At 43.8% G+C, this 17368-nt stretch overlaps 1 protein-coding gene across 2 annotated transcripts in view; it reads right to left on the bottom strand.

Annotated features, from left to right (window-relative positions):
* Positions 1–16520, bottom strand: part of PSEN1 (presenilin 1) — an 81963-nt gene extending 65443 nt beyond the window's left edge. Inside the window, exons 1-3 of one of the 2 annotated variants that reach the window (XM_007987197.3) lie at positions 16368–16520; positions 5576–5657; positions 5358–5485 (exon numbers count right to left, since the gene is read on the bottom strand). In XM_007987197.3, the coding sequence (XP_007985388.1) occupies positions 5358–5432 (75 nt within the window). In that variant the 5' untranslated portion in view covers positions 5433–5485; positions 5576–5657; positions 16368–16520. Of the gene's footprint in view, positions 1–5345; positions 5486–5575; positions 5658–16367 lie in introns of both variants that reach the window. The other variant, XM_007987195.3, reaches the window with a different exon arrangement.
* Positions 16521–17368: the final 848 nt, after the last annotated feature.

Here is a 17368-nt window from a genome sequence, read left to right as displayed (position 1 = left end):
GAACATTTATGGGGCTGTTATGTTAGGCTTAAGCCTAAAGTTTCTTAATATGTATTAAGATTTGTGCCTAAGAGATTTTACTCATGCAAAAGCTAGCATGTTTCTCTGGAGGTCACTGAGATTTTAAGTTCTTTTTTGCCTTACTCCACTTTAACACAACTGAGAAAACAAATTCATAACTATAAACGATACAATAACACTGTCAAAGGCTAACTGGAGCTGCAGATTCTATTTAAATTTAGATCACCCCTTTCATTTATTTTTTATCTCCTCAAGGTCCTTTAAAAAGCTTCTAGGTTTGCTTTTTGTTTATTTTTATGTATTTATTTGAGACAGGGTCTCACTTTGTCACCTAGGCTGGAGTGCAATGGTGTGATCTCGGCTAAATGCAGCTTTGACCTCCCCAGGTGAACCTTGAAAGCGATCCTCGTGCCTCAGTCTCCCAAGCAGCTGGGATGACAAGGGCACACCACCATGCCTGGCTAATTTTTGTATTTTTAATAGAGACGGGTTTCACCATGATGGCCAGGCTGGTCTGGAACTCCTGGCCTCAAGTAATCTGTCCACCTTAGCCTCCCGAAGTGCTGGGATTATAGGTGTGAGCCACTAAGCCCAGTGAACATTTTTTTCAAATGGAGGCTAAGAAACATAACTGAAGCTTTTATTGATGATGACAAGGGCACAATATACACTGCAATTACCAATAAGAACATAAGAATGCTCTCAAAGATCTCATGCTAACCAGCTTTTTGGTTCTTTTTTTTTTTCCAGTAGTACAATCTCGGCTCACTGCAACCTCTGAATCCTGGGTTCAAGCAATTCTCATGCTTCAGCCTCCTGAGTAACTGGGACTACAGATGCATGCCACCACACCCATTGACTATTTTTTTTTTTTTTTTTTTTTTTTAGTAGAAATGCGGTTTCACCATGTTGGCCAGGCTGGTCTCAAACTCCTGACCTCAAGTGATCTGCCCGCCTCGGCCTCCCAAAGTGCTGGGATTACATGTGTGAGCCACCATGCCCAGCCTTTCTTGGTTTCTTTTGTATCAGCTGTTCTAACTGCATGACTTTAGTCAGTCATCACAGAAAACCCTGAATGCTTGATCCCTTTCCACAGATATTCCACAGGAAGCATACTATTCTTTTGTGACCTTTCTTCACATTAAAAAATATAAAAAATATTTTAGGTTGGGCATGGTGGCTCACCCCTGTAATCCCAGCACTTTGGGAAGCCAAGACAGGTGGACCACTTGAGCTCAGAAGTTCGGGACCAGACTGCGCAACATGGTGAAACCTTGTTTCTGCCAAAAATACAAAAAAGTAGCCGGGTGTGGTGGCATGCGCCTGTGGTCCCAGCTACCTGGGAGGCTGAGGTGGTAGGATCACTTAAGCCTGGGAGGTCGAGGTTGCGGCGAGTTGAGATAGCACCACTGCACTCCAGCTTGGGTGACAGAGTGAGATTACTTTTTCCAAAACAGCTTTTTAAATTATTAAAACATTTAATATTATATTTAGTATTATAGAACATTTAGTATTACATTTAGTATTATAGAATATTTAGAAAATGAAAGGGGGAAATCACCAAGATCACCCTTGCTTTTCTTCTCTTATTTTTCCAAGATAGGTAATACAGCCGTGAACCTGGCCTGCAATATACTCTTGGTGCATAACCACTTTGGAAGAATCCTAGCAATCTCTAAAATAGTTCTAAGATCCAAATATCCAATCACAGCAACTATCTTTGAGAAACTCACACAAGTGCACACAGACTAATGAATTAGTATGTCACTGCAGTACTGTCAGTTACTGTGAAAAACTGGAACCTACCAAATGTCTGTAAACAGCACAATTTTTATATATCCACAAGAGAAGACGAATGCTAGAGCTACATGCATCTACGTATACATGAATGCCTAAAATTCTACATAGGAATGTCTCTTTTGCGACATATACTAACATATATGTGGAAATTCTCTTCAACCTTCAGACACAAACTATATAAAGTTTTTTGAGTTTTGTTTTTTGAGATGGAGTCTCAGTCTGTCGCCAGGCTGGAGTGCAGTGGCGTGATCTCTGCTCACTGCAACCTCTGCCTCCCGGGTTCAAGTGATTCTCCTGCCTCAGCCTCCTGAGCAGCTGGAACTACAGGTGTGCATGCGCTACCACACCCAGCTAATTTTTGTATTTTTTAGTAGAGATGGGGTTTCACCATGTTGACCAGGATGGTCTCAGTCTCTTGACCCTGTGATCCGCCCTCCTCAGCCTCCCAAAGTGCTGGGATTACTTTAGAAGTGAGCCACTGCACCCCGCTGCCATTTTTTTTTTTTTTTTTTTTTTTTTGAGACAGAGTCTCACTCTGTCACCCAGGCTAGAGTGCAGTGGTGAGATCTTGGCTCACTACAACCTCCACCTCCCGAGTTCAAGCAATTCTCTGCCTCAGCCTTTGGAGTAGCTGGGATTACAAGCGCCCGCCATCACGCCCAGCTAAATTTTTTTTAGTAGAGACAGGATTTCACTATGTTGGCCAGGCTGGTCTTGAACTCCTGACCTCATGATCCACAAGCCTCGGCCTCCCAAAGTGCTGGGATTACAGGTGTGAGCCACTACGCCTGGCCTAAAGTTTTAAAACATGCCAAGTGTATTACATAATGTGATTGATTTATGTACATAAACATTACAGTAAGCCTAATACCCAATTTTATTATAGTAAACATGATAAACACCCAATTCAGGACAGTAACTATCCTGAGAAAAGAGGAAAAGGAATGGGGGAGGGGCACTTCAATTTTATCTGCAATTTTTTTGTCATATAACTAGTCTCTTTTCAAATTAAATGCAAAATCTTGTTTTGTTTAGTTAGGATTTCATTTAGCGTAGGATCAATAAGCAATAGAAGCAAAAAAAGCTTATCAAAAAACCAGCAAATAAGATGTTAAAGTTTAATAAAGTTGGGTGATAGGTACATGGGTGCCTGTTACATTATGTGCCATACTTTCTGTATGTCCTTGAAACATTTCACAACAAAAACTTGAGAAATAATATTTGGGCTAAAAAAACAAACACAACTTCAGTTCTCTGACTATTCTGTCATCAAACTTCAAATCCCTTTACTATGAATGAGATTATGCACAGCAGCCCACAAAAAGAAAACTATTTTCTAGGCTATAGCAGCTCGTCAGAGTATGTGCTTAGAGTTGAAGAAATGAAGCTAAAGGCAACATTTAACCTTTGGAACAAGAAATGCTTTAGAGGTTATATTCTATTTGAACTCTAACAATATAGAACTGTAATAGTACTCGAAGTTAAACAAGAAAGTCAACTAAGTGAATAAGACTTGGTTAGTCAGATCCAAAATTGTTTCAATTTGATTACACACTTCTGGTAGATAACTGACTTGATCCTATTGCTCAGGACTGTCCCAATTTTAAAACTGAAAGTCCTGTGTTCCAAAACCTCTAGTTTTAGACAAACTGGGACAACTGGCCATCCTAGCTTCTAGGCACATCAAAACTCTCCAGCTGGGAAAGAATTTTCAAATTATCTAGTAAATTATCTAATTTTACTGATGAGAAAAGTGAAGAATCCTAAATCTTCAGAGTGTAAAAGGAAGTTCCAGGCCATCCAGTGCTCTAGTTCAATTGCTGAATTCACAGACTAGTCCTCTACAGATTTTGCTAGAGTGGCCTTTCAGCCTTTTGTGACTGTTTGTAGTAAAAAGTACACACAAGCCTACAAGGCAGCCCAGATGTACAATAACTGTGGGAAAATTTAAAAAATAAAAAATACAGAGCCTCTCTATGTTGCCCATGCTGGACTCAAACGCCTAGACTCAAGCAATCCTTGTACCTCAGCCTCCTGAGTAGCTGGGACTACAGGCATCCACCACCAAGCCAGGCTATGAGAAAGTTCTTTTTATTGATTCAGACCTTACTGCCTGGTAACTTCCACCACTGTTCCTAGCTCTGCTCTCTGGTCCTAACAGAGGAAAATCTGACCCCACACCTAGTGCAACTGGATAGGTTACAGTTGGCCTTGTGTTTTCCTCTATTCTGGTTCCGCCTCTAAAAATCCTACAGATACTTGCTGGGCGCAGTGGCTCAAGCCTGTAATCCCAGCACTTTGGGAGGCCGAGACGGGCGGATCACGAGGTCAGGAGATCGAGACCATCCTGGCTAACACGGTGAAACCCCGTCTCCACTAAAAAATTTTACAAAAAATTAGCCGGGCGAAGTGGTGGGCGCCTGTAGTCCCAGCTACTTGGGAGGCTGAGGCAGGAGAATGGCGTGAACCCGGGAGGCGAAGCTTGCAGTGAGCTGAGATCCAGGCACTGCACTCCAGCCTGGGCGACAGAGCGAGACTCCGTCTCGGAAAAAAAAAAAAAGAAAGAAAAAAAAAAAATCCTACAGATACTCCAACTGCCTCACAGAACATCCATGCAGTCTGCGCTCCTTTTCTTTCTTTCCTTTTCTTTCTTTTTCTTTCTCTATTTATTTATTTATTTATTTATTTATTTTTTGAGACAGAGTTTCGCTGTTGTTGCCCAGGCTGGAGTGCAATGGTGCGATCTCAGCTCACTGCAACCTCCACCTCCTGGGTTCCAGCGATTCTCCTGACTCAGCCTCCCAAATAGCTGGGATTACAGGCACCCACCACCAAGCCCAGCTAATTTTTGTATTGTCAGTAGAGACAGGGTTTCTCCATGTTGACCAAGCTGGTCTTGAACTCCTGACCTTGGGTGATCTGCCCGCCTCAGCCTCCTAAAGTGCTGGGATTATAGGCATGAGAGCCACTGCGCCCCAGCCTCTGCTCTCACTTTATAATGACTAGCTAGCAGAGTTGTAGTCAGATTTGATGTCTGTGTATGTAGCTGGTGAGGAGTCTCTTTGTCCCACAGCACAGATTACATTCCTTTCCTGAATCCCTCTTTGAACTCTTAGAATTTCTACACTTATTCTTGCATTGTACAATCATAATGAATATTTACTGAGCACTAACAGGAACTGTTAGGTACTGAATACAGTAAATAAAATAAACTCAGCCATAGAAGAAGAAGAGTAAGATAGGTAAAATAATAAACAACATGAAATCTGAGGTGCTGCACACCTTGGGATGCTGGAGAAGGCTTCACCTGAGGTGGTGATATGTGAGTTAGGTAGGAACTGTATCAACACCTGTGTGTTAAACAGCCCTGTGTCCCCCAACAATCAGCTGAAGTTCAACAAATATATTGTAAATTTGGTAAAGTAGAGAAAGCCTGCTCAGCCCCCTAAGCATTTCTTAGAGGTAAGGGAAGATGATAAGTGAATCCAGCCTGGCAAAGGCAGTTTCAGAGACTGACACTGTACCTGGCTACGTACAGTATTGCTCAGGTGGTTGTCCTCGGACATCTGTGCATTCTGGAAGTAGGACAACGGTGCAGGTAACTCTGTCATTGGAGCAACTGTATAGAAATACTGTTTCACAGAAAACAAAGCCTCTTGAGGTTCTGAAAAGGGAAAGAAAAACAGAACTTTGTACACTACAATTATACTATTTTAAAAAACACTTTCATAGATTACATTAAGCAGAAACAAACCTTTCTTTCATGTGTTCTCCTCCAGGCCAAGCTGTCTAAGGACCTCAAAGGCTGTTGTCACTTGCAGGCTCCCAGATTAGGTCTGAAATAGGATTTCACCAGGTCATCCATTATTAGTTAAATCCTAGTAAATTCATTTAAACCAATCAAATACTTATAAGACCAATTTGTAAACCAGGAATGTATTAATTTATCACCACCTTCAACTAACTGACAAATTTACTATGAGCTCAAGGTAGACCTCTTTAGCAATAAGTAGAACCACCTGAGACACCAAACATTTTTCAACCACAAAGATACTTAATGACTTCCAATTTCTAGCCAAGGAAGCTGAGTAATCTTAAGGAATGTTCTCCTCAACATTCCTTTTTCTATGAAGACAAATTCAACCTAATCTTTATATTTTCATAAAATCGTTTGTCTAGCACTTTTAATTTTGTAAAATTCTACAATCTCATCTTATCCTTATCACAATGCTCAAGGCAGGATGAAAAGATAACATGCTTATTTTACAAAAGGAGAAGGGAATCCAGAGAAGTTCAGTGACTTGCTTAAGATGACACAACTGGGTAGAGTTGGCAAGAACTGCAGACTTGGCCAGGTGCAGTGGCTCATGCCTGTAATCCCACCATTGTGGGAGGCCAAGGCGGGTGGATCATGAGGTCAGGAGTTCAAGACCAGCCTGACCAACATGGTGAAACCCCACCTCTACTAAAAATACAAGTATTAGCCAGGCGTGGTGGCATGCACCTGTAATCCCAGCTACTCAGGAGGCTGAGGCAGGAGAATCACTTGAACCCAGGAGGTGGAGGCTGCAGTGAGCTGAGATGGCGCCATCACACTCCAGCCTGGGCGACAGAGCGAGACTCCATCTCAAAAAAAAAAAAAAAAAAAAGAATGGCAGACTCCTGACTCCCAGTCTCAGGCCTCTCCTTTGAGCTTGGGACAGCCTTATTTACAGGAATGACTGTATCTCTCAGAGTTCACCAACCCTCCTGGGGGGCCACATTTCCATTTGCCTGTCTACCTTAATTTCCATCAGCCAATTCTTTATGATTTCAACTTCTCCTTTTCACAGGTCTTCAGAAATACAGGAAAAATCCATGTACATACCTAACGCTAATTAATACATTACCATATACATATTTACATTAAAAAAATTTTCTCAATGTCCTATTTCATTTTCACTTTTAACATCAGGATACTCTTTCCTCTAAATATTCCATTTTTTTTCTTCTAATGATTTTTCATAAAAAATGCATATAGTAACTTTTCCTCTAGCAAAGGTATCAAGTTCAAAATAACTCTTAACTACTTATATTTGTATCATTCAAATCATTACACATTTTTAACCAAGGTGACGTTCTACTTTATCATACATGCTTTTATATACCATGTCCATCTTTCTCCTCCCTTCACCTTCAGCCCATTGTCAGCTAGCATGAGATCAGTGAAATGCAAATTCATATTAACTGAAAACATGCTGCAAATCTGCTTAAAAAATAAAGTGGTTAAGGCCAGGAGTTGCAGATCAGTCTCCAGCCTGGGCAACATAGCAAGACACTATCTCTAAAAAACACGAATTAGCTGGGTGCAGGCGGGATGCATATGTAGTAGTTCCAACTGCTCAGGAGGCTGAGGGGGGAGGATTGCTTGAGTCCAGGAATTAGAGGCTGTAGTGAGCCAAGATCTCGTCACTGTAATCAGCCTGAGCAACAGAGTGAGACTCTGTTTCAAAAAAAAAAAAAAAAAAATTTTTTTTAAATGAGATTTCTGTGGGAATTTAACCTATATTTAGAGTTACTGATACCTTTGTTCCTGTCTTTATTTTGAGACACAGTCTTGCTCTGTCACCCAGGCTGGTGTGTAGTGGCACGATCTTGCTCACTGGAACCGCTACCTCCTGGGTTCAAGCAATTCTCGTGTCTCAGCTCCCCAAATAGCTGGGAACACAGGTGTGCACCACCATGTTCAGCTAATTTTTGTATCTTTAGTAGAGACTGGGTTTCACCATGTTGGCCAGGCTGGTCTCAAACTCCTGACCACAAGTGATCCACCCACACCAGCCTCCCAAAGTGCTAGGATTACAGGTGTGAGCCACCGCGACCAGCCCTGTTCCTGTCTTTTAATAAGGACAAAATTAAGATTTCACAATACAGACAGTCCCTGATGACAGTTCAATGTAAAACTGTTCAGCTTTAGTATGATGCAAAAACAGTACGTATTCAGTAGAAACTGCACTTTTTGAGTATCTATACAAGTTCACTTCAGTGAAGTAAATAGTCAATAAATTGCATGAGGCCGGGTTCGGTGGTTCATGCCTGTAAACCCAGCACTGTGGGAGGCTGAGATGGGTGGATTACTTGAGGCCAGGAGTTCGTGACTAGCCTGGCCAACATGGTGAAACCCCGTTTCTATTAAAAATACAAAAAAAAAAAAAAACTGGTTGGGTGTGGGTGGTGGGTGCCTGTGGTCCTAGCTACTTAGGAGGCTGAGGTGGAAGGATCGCTGGAGCCAAGAAAGTTGAGGCTGCAGTGAGCAGTGACTGCATCACTACACTCCAGCCTGAGTGACAGAGTGAGACCCTGTCTCAAAAAAACAAATAATAAAATAATAAAAGTACACTCTATGATGGAAAAACCCATAGAAATCTCATATAATCCCTCAGAAACAAAGCAAGTAAACAAGACAATCTTAGCCAAATGAAACAAGGCAAACAAAGGGTAATGCAAGCAAAAACAAAAGGTAAGTAGGCTGGATGCGGTGGCTCATGCCTATAATCCCAGTACTATGGGAGGCCGAGGCAGACAGATCACTTGAGGCCAGGAGTTCAAGACCAGCCTGGCCAACATGGTGAAACCCTGTCTGTACTAAAAACACAAAAATTAGCTGGGTGTAGTGGCTCGTGCCTGTAATCCCAGCTACTAAGGAGGCTGAGGCAGGAGAATCGCTTGAACCTGGGAGGCGTAAGTTGCAGTGAACCAAGATTGCGCCACTGCACCCCAGCCTGGGTGACAGAGCAAGACTCCGTCTCAAAAAATAAAATAAATAAATGGTATATAAATAAACTATATTACACTTTCAGGTTAAATATGAGAAGTGATTACCGTGCACTAAACAAGATTAGTATAATCTTATACCATAACTTTAGTAGAAATACTATTAAATAATAAGACTGATTATTCACTAAACAAGAAAGACACTGTCTACTTATACGTAAAACTTAAGAGACAGACACTATTAAACTAAGGCTTAATAAACTAATGTATTATATTCACTTTATCCTTTTACAGAGGAAAACAACATGGCACACAGAAGTTAACTTGCTTAAGGTCACATCTGGCAAGCAAGGAGTTGGAATTCACAGAGTACACTACATAGCCTCTTTATAAAACTCCACACCTGCCCCATAGGAGTTTACAGCAATGAGGATTATGGTATTTTGAAGCGATTTTGATTACTAGTAAAACTATTACTTGGAAGTAAATGAGATCTTAAACTTCAAAAACTGCTCTAAGTATAAATTAAAAACTGAAGCACCAAAAGCATTGTCAATAATCTCAATATCCGAGTATTTATGTTTTTTTAAAAAAGGATAAGCTGGCCAAGCGCAGTGGCTCACACCTGTAATCCCAGCACTTTGGGAGGCCGAGGCGGGCAGATCACAAGGTCAGGAGTTCCAGACCAGTCTGGCCAATATGGTGAAACTCCGTCTCTACTAAAAAATACAAAAATTAGCCAGGCGTGGTGACGTGCACCTGTAGTCCCAGCTACTCAGGTGGCTGAGGCAGGAGAATCGCTTGAACCCAGGAGGCGGAGGTTGCAGTGAGCCAAGATTACGCCACTGCATTCCTGCCTGGGCGACGGAGTGAGACTCCATCTCAAAAAAAAAAAGGATAAGCTATAATGCAATTTTTTTCTTTTTTTTTCTTTAAGAGATAAGGTCTCACTCAGTCACCCAGGCTGGAGTACAGTGGCAATCATAGCTCACTGCAGCCTTGAACTCCTGGCCTCAGTCGATCCTCTCACCTCAGCCTCCCAAGCATGTGGGACTACATGGCTGGCTAGTTTTTTATTTAGAGAAAGGGTCTTGCTGTATTGCCCAGGCTGGTCTTGAACTCCTGGCCTCAAGCAACCCTACCACCTCAGTCTCCCAAGTAGTTAGGATTATAGACCTGAGCCCCTGCAGCCACTGATCATTTTGAAAGAAGTAGTTTCCATTTTTACCCTATGCTAATAGGACCTGTTCAGTTATTACAAGAAACCATACAAGCTGGTACAAACTGGTCATACTGCAGCTTTCTCAGACAAATTCTGTAAAAATCATCAATAATAAAGTAGTCACTTTAGCATTTTCCAATACTATCTTCAAAGTTCTTTTCACATCTATTCTTCCATTTGAGTCTTAAAGAAACCTCATGAGGGGCCGGGTGCGGTGGCTCACGCCTGTAATCCCAGCACTCTGGGAGGCCAAGGCAGGCGGATCACAAGGTCAGGAGATAGAGACCATCCTGGCTAACATGGTGAAACCCCGTCTCTACTAAAAATACAAAAAAATTAGCCGGGCATGGTGGTGGGCGCTGGTAGTGCCAGCTACTTGGGAGGCTGAGGCAGGAGAATGGCATGAACCCGGGAGGTTGAGCTTGCTGTAAGCCAAGATCACGCCACTGCACTCCAGCCCAGGCAACAGAGCAAGACTCCGTCTCAAAAAAAAAAAAAAAGAAACCTCATGAGGAAAGGAATCTGAATTGACATGTAAAAAAACTCAGAAAAGGTAAAAGATTTTGCCTGCACAGAGTTACAGAGCGAGTGTACACCAATGTCGGTTCTAGAACCCAAGTCTTCTGATGCCCAGTCCAGGTCTTTTCCAGTTCACTCAGAGAAATCTTGTGCCTCCCTTGATGCTTCCAAAGATCACAATGCTACAAGGTGAGCCTCCCTGGGAGAGCTGCTCTTTACAGGGGGCTCAGTAGGAAGCACAGGCAGGCAACAGGGCTAGGTCTTCAGTGAGGCCTGGTGAACAAACAAGCGCTACTGGGACAAAGAAAGGGGCAGGCAAAGCTAGATTTGATTTTGGTCCAGTAACAGCTGAAAACAATTGAGGCCTGCAAGGAGGTCAATGACCCCACTGTTTAGGCTGCATGGCAAAAGACACCAGGAGACTTTTTAACATTCTTAGCTGTGAACATTCTTAGCCCTGTAAACAACAACAACAACAAACAGTTACTGGGATCTGAGGATCTTTCATGGGACCTGAATTGAGGAGTAGGTGGGAGTAGGGACAGAATCTACTTGGGTGTTTTTGCTCTCTGGTCACCTGCTGCAAACTGACAGAGCACAACACTTGAATTCACTGACATCCATTTCCTTAATCTCAAGACACTTGCTAAATCAGACAAAAGGAAAACGAAATCCTTCTCTGACGAGAAACTAGAATTTATCTGTTATATACAAAGAGATTAAAAAAGCCCCAGGAGAACTACAAATAATCTCGAAGCTCAGATGTGCTGAACACAGAAGTCTGTCTAACCAGAAAACCTTCTATCCATTAGCACTGCAGAAATTATCACAGGAGCAATGTCTAGAATCTCAAAATAAGTTTATTAAAAATCTCATTCAAGAAAGTACCAACAGAAAAGTATTAATACGTCTTTTTCTCTCACTGTATCCCAATGTAACAACAAAACCTCCAACTCCTACAGAACATGGTTACTTATTGATACATTTTCTTTTTTCACCCTCAGACATAAATATAAACAAAATCTGTACTGTGGAAAAACATCTTCAGGAGACTTTTAACCATGATCTCTAGCACAAAGGGCTTGTGGCTTGTTTTAATGTCTCTAAGCTACTAGACTAGTTTCTCTTTCACTGAGAAAACTGCTACAAGTATTTTCTGCTGCATCTGCACTGCAATGCTAAGTTTTCAAGTGTCAATGAGCTTGTGATTTATTCTTTATTTTACAAAAGTATTTAATCACCCTTAGTGTTACTTTGAAAGCTTCTCCCTGGACAGGCAGCCCAAGTTCTGATGTTATGAATGGGCTGGAAAAGCCTCTACTTGAGTTTTTAAAGGTTCACATCCAATAGTAAATGTAACCGAACTCTAAATTCCAACCTATAATTGAAACTATTACTATTATTGAGACATAGTTTCGCTCTTGTCGCCCAGGCTGGAATGCAATGCCGAGATCATGGCTCACTGCAACCTCTACCTCCTGGGTTCAAGCGATTCTCCTGCCTCAGCCTCCTGAGTAGCTGGGATTACAGACGCCCACCACCATGCCCAGCTAATTTTTGTATTTTTAGTAGAGATGGTGGTGTCAACCATGTTGGCCTGGCTGGTCTTGAACTCCTGACCTCAGGTGATCCACCACCTTAGCTGGGATTATAGGCATGAGCCACTGTGCCCAGACTATACTTGAACAATTTTTTAAAACAATTTTTTAAAACTAATTTTAAAACTTTAGGAATACACCCTCAAAAGACTCCTCTGGTTTTCAAGAGACTAGGAGCAAATCATTTCTCCAGCCCTATAAAAGGCTTTGTGAAAGCAGTAGACGCTAAAAAGAGCAAGGGTAGTGATACATCCCATTTGGTGATTTTTTTTCCTCCTCCTCCCATCCCACGCCACCTGTTAACCATCTGTGGTAGATTAGATTATTATTCAGCCAATATTCACTCCCTCCCCCAGCCTGGCCAAGGGAGGAATACACCTCTCTCCAGTGATGTTATAGGCTCTGTAGTTTGCTTGGCTGCATGGTGGTTGCAGTCTACTACCCACTCCTAAGTCTTTGGGTATGATCATATGACTCGCTTTGGTCAATGCAATCTTAGCAGATGTGGCATAAGCAGACACTTGAACTATGCTTGTGCAGTTGGGCTTGACTTCTGGTACTTCTGCTGGTACCTTGAGAAAAGCTTACCATGGATAGCCACTGCCCCTTCAGCCTGGGCCCCAGAATAAGGCATACAAATAAGAATTGCCCCCACTGATCCACAGACCTACCTACATTGAAGCAGAGCCTTGAGTGAGAATACATGCTCTGAACCACTGAGTTTGGGGGAGGTCTGTAATGCAGAGTTACTATAGCAACTTGTTTTTAAATAATGGTTATGTTGGCTCAGAAAATGCAATAAAAACGAACAAAGACTTAGAACTGCTAGTCCAGAATCCCTTATCTGTAACCCTTAGGACTAAATGTGTTTAGAATTCAGATTTTTTTGGATTTTGTAAAGGTACTATGCAAATATCAGATGTTATATAATGTCCCTACAGGGTCTTAGAAGCAGAAAAGCAAACACATTATTAAGCTATAGTGAAACAAATGAATAGTTTTGAATCACACTAAAAAAAGAAAATAGAGACTATAACTAAGCCAGATGTTGCTGTCAAATTAGTTATGAAAAACCTTGGCCAGGTGCGATGGCTCACACCTGTAATCCCAGCACTTTGGGAGGTTGAGGCAGGTGGATCACGAGGTCAGGAGTTCGAGACCAGCCTGGCCAATATGGTGACACCCCCCCGTCTCTACTAAAAATACAAAAATTAGCCCAGTGTGGTGGCACACGCCTGTAGTTCCAGCTTCTTGGGAGGCTGAGACAGAAGAATTGCTTGAACCTGAGAGGCGGAGGTTGCAGTGAGCTGAGATTGTGCCACGGCACTCCAGCCTGGCTGACAGAGCGACACTCCGTCTCAAAAAAAAAAAGAAAAGAAAAAAGAAAAACCTTTTAGTTTCTGGATTTCAGAACTGTGGATATGAGACTATTGTCCTACATACCTTTGTATAATTATAAAGAATCTTTCCCAATAAGTTATTTAATTTCAATAACTGTAAAGGAGGTATGATTATTCAAAATTATTGTCTAAAATTCTCTGTGGAAATGGACAGAATACAACTAATTTTTAATGAAAAACTGATTATTTATGTCTAATTAATTTGTAAATCACTGGTTATATTTAGCATTGTCTGCAAACGTTCTTTTGTTTTGATCAACTTAAAACAAGAAACCATACAAGGCGTTGTGAAAAGCCAACACTAATACCTTTTTCCTCACTCTGTTACCCAAGCAGGAGTATTAATGCCTTTCAATCAACAAACACTGGGTTTCTTCTTTATAACTACACACTGTGATGACGGTTGGGAATTCTAATGTATCAGGTATTACTTCTGTTTACTTAAGGAGCTTACTATCTAAAGAGCAAAACAAGTACATTTTTATACTGGTTAGATGTTGAAATAAAAATGTTAGGTATATTATGTTAAAATAAATTATTCACATTGGTTTCATCTGTTTCTTCTTACCTTTTTTTTTTTTTCTGATGGAGTCTCGCTCTGTAGCTCAGTCTGGAGTACAGTGGTGGGATCTCGGCTCACTGCAACCTCCCCCTCCTGGGTTCAAGCGATTCTCCTGCCTCACCTCCCGAGTAGCTGGGACTACAGGCACCCGCCACCACGTCCGGCTAACTTTTTGGATTTTTAGTAGAGACGGGGTTTCACCGTGTTAGCCAGGATGGTCTCGATCCCCTAACCTCATGATCCGCCAGCCTCGGCCTCCCAAAGTGCTGGGATTACAGGCGTGAGTCACCGCGCGTGGCCACCCAGCCTCTTTTTATTTATTTACTTTTTTTGAGACGGAGTCTCGCTTTGTCGCCCAGGCTGGAGTGTAGTGGCGAGATCTGGGCCTGTAGCTGGGACTACAGGCGCCCGCCACCACGCCCGGCTTTTTAAAATTTTTTTTATTTTTTAGTATAGACGGGGTTTCATCGCCTTAGCCAGGATGGTCTCGATCTCCTGACCTCGTGATCCGCCCGCCTTGGCCTCCCAAAGTGCTATGATTACATGCGTGAGCCACCGCGCCCAGCCTCTTTTTACCTTTAAAAATGTGTTTATGGGCCGGGCGCAGTGGCTCACGCTTGTAATCCCTGCACTTTGGGAGGCTGAGTCGGGCGGATAACGAGTTCAGGAGATCGAGACCATCCTGGCTAACACGGTGAAACCCCGACTCTACTAAAAATACAAAAAATAATTAGCCGGGCGAGGTGGCGGACGCCTGTAGTCCCAGCTGCTGGGCAGGCTGAGGCAGGAGAATGGCGTGAACCTGGGAGGCAGAGGTTGCAGTGAGCCAAGATTGCACCACTGCACTCCAGACTGGGCGACAGAGCGAGACTCCGTCTCAAAAAAGAAAGTAAATTAAATAAATAAATAATAGTATGTTTATTAGAAAATTTAAAATAGGGATAATAACCATGTGGTTCTCCCAATGTGCATGCTAATAAATTTGTATGCCTTTTCTCCAAAAGAAAAACAAAAAAGATTATTATTATTTTTTTGAGACAATCTCACTCTTTTGCCCAGGCTGCAGTGCAGTGGCATAATCTTGGCTCACTGCAACCTCCTCCTCCCGGGTTCAAGCGATTCTCCTGCCTCAGCCTAGCTTGGGAGCAGCTGGGACTACAGGCGCGCGCCACCACGCCCAGCTAATTTTTTGTAGAGACGGGTGTTTCGCCATGTTGTCCCAGCTGGTCTCGAACTCCTGAGCTCAAGTATCCGTCCCGCGGCCTCCCAAAGTGTTGGAATTACAGGCGTGAGCCACCGCGCAGGGCCTCACATTGTATTTCTATTGGCTAGTGCTGCTCTAAATCTTCTGTTCCTTCTGCCACACCAGGCCTAACAAATCCCTGCCAACCTTTTCCTTCCTGAAGCCTCCCTCCCTTTCTCAGCTCTGGCGATCCTCCACTGTGGTGGTTCCCCAACTACACTCATTCTCCTCAACTGGCTCCTTGCTCTTCTTCCAGCCCCTCGTTAGAAGTGTTCCTAAGAGTTTGCCTTGGCCTCCTCTTCCCCTTTCTTAGCTTAGACTTCTCCACTGCTCCAACATCAACTGGAAATCTATGGAATTGACTCCTATTTTCATCTCTAGTCCTGTTGATAGGACATTTTCACCTGCTGGCACTCGCAAAGTGACACTTCCAAACCACTTCCTCGCCCTCCTCTCTAAACCAGTTCTTTCTTCCTATTTCTGAGAATGTCTCTGCCATGTTCTAAACTGAAAACTTCCTAGTCAACTTCACACTTTATTCACTGGTCCTCAATTGGTTACCATGTCCCGTTCGTGTTTCTTCTAAAGCCTCTGCCACCACCGCAAATCGAACTCTAATCATATCTCACCTGAATTATGGAAAAGTCACCTCAATTCTCTCACCCATTCCAGCCTCCACTATAGATTAATGTGCCTAAAGCAGAGCTGACCACAACGGTGAGAAGAATCTGAGAGGGAAGTAGCAGCAAACACAAGAGGCACTGGACCTGCATGCCTCGAGACAGCCCCAACCAAGGAGAAAGCATAAGACCCCGTTTTCCGCCTCGAACGAGAGGCGTGCGGACTTCGCCCAGAGTGCCCGTCGCCCCTGGACAAGGACACACCCGGGGCGTGAGGCGCGGAGTTTCACCAGTTGCTCAAGCAGACCCAGCCCAAAACGCTTCCTCTTTCTCCTGCTCCACTACAGTCCAGACGGCTACTAATCCCGGCCCAAAGCACCTGCGCCCTGAGATATCTTTGAGCAAACAGCATTTCCGGACCAAGGCTCCGCGGAATCTCTCTCCACCCGGCCGCCCCTCCCGGTTTCCCACACGGGGTTCCCTGGCCCCAACCCGGCCACGTCCCGCCCCTCATCTTTCAGGACACCGGCTCCGCGGCCCAGGCGGCGACAAAGGGCCGGGCCCTGCCCGCGGCCGCCCTTGTCCGCGGTGCCTTACTGTCTTCCCCGGACTCCCCATCATGCACATACGCTTAGCCGCCGCCGCCGTTGCCGCCGCCGCTCGCAGTTCAGGTTCCTTCCAGACCAGCCGCTGTTTTGTTTCCGATGTGAAACCGCGGACCCCGGAGCTGCCTGTCCCAGGCCCCGCCCGAGAACCCTCACCGGTGTCGTCATTTCCGGCTCTGGCGTCGTTGGCTGCCGGCCCACGGGGGAGGGGAGGAGCCAGGAGGAAGGGGGCGGGGCCTCCGGCCTGGAGCAACGATTGCGGGAAGAACCCAGAGCTCCACCTTGGCGGTCCCCACCTGACGGAATCCGCCCAGAGCGTTGGCGTCGGTTGTCGGGGTTCTGAGGCTGCTCTTGAGCTGAGGACGAAAGCCCCTATATAAATTGGGTCCAGCGTGTGCTTCTCCCGGCATACAAGCGATGGCCATCCTAAATTTAACACCTGCCATTTCTGTAGGGTACCTATTTGCGAATCAGCTGCATCACAATCAAGAGAATGCTGTTAAAATTGAAAATATCTCTGCCCTCTCCGACCACCCAATGAATCAAAACTTCTGGTGGGTGGTGAGAACCTGAGAAACTGCATTTTAAACATCCTCCGCGACTCCTGCACTCCAACTTTGACAACCAGACTCTCTAGGTGGCAAGCTAACTGAGAGCAGAAAATATGTCTGGTTTGCTGGGTCACTTGATTTTTGCAGCTGCCAGTTCTTTGTCCAGTTTTGGTAAAGACAGTACCAACATCTAATTCATTAGGCAGCATACCACATTTACACATATATCCGAAAGCTAAAACTAAAAAAGGAATACTACCTTATTTAACCAAGGTGAATGGAGAAATGTCAAACACGGGTATTCAAAAAACCAAAAATGAAATTAAACGGTACATGGTATCTGGGCAAGTTACATTCTTCTGAAGTTTCTTTTAACATCCACCCCCAAGCGGCTGGGCGCAGTGGCTCACGCCTGCAATTCCAGCACTTTGGGAGGCCGAGGCGGGCGGATCATGAGGTCAGGAATTCGAGACC

This window comes from Chlorocebus sabaeus, chromosome 24 (genome assembly GCF_047675955.1).
Source record: "Chlorocebus sabaeus isolate Y175 chromosome 24, mChlSab1.0.hap1, whole genome shotgun sequence".
NCBI lineage: Eukaryota > Metazoa > Chordata > Mammalia > Primates > Cercopithecidae > Chlorocebus > Chlorocebus sabaeus.
Note: the sequence above shows the minus strand (reverse complement) of the source record. Positions and strands in the feature narration are given on the sequence as shown.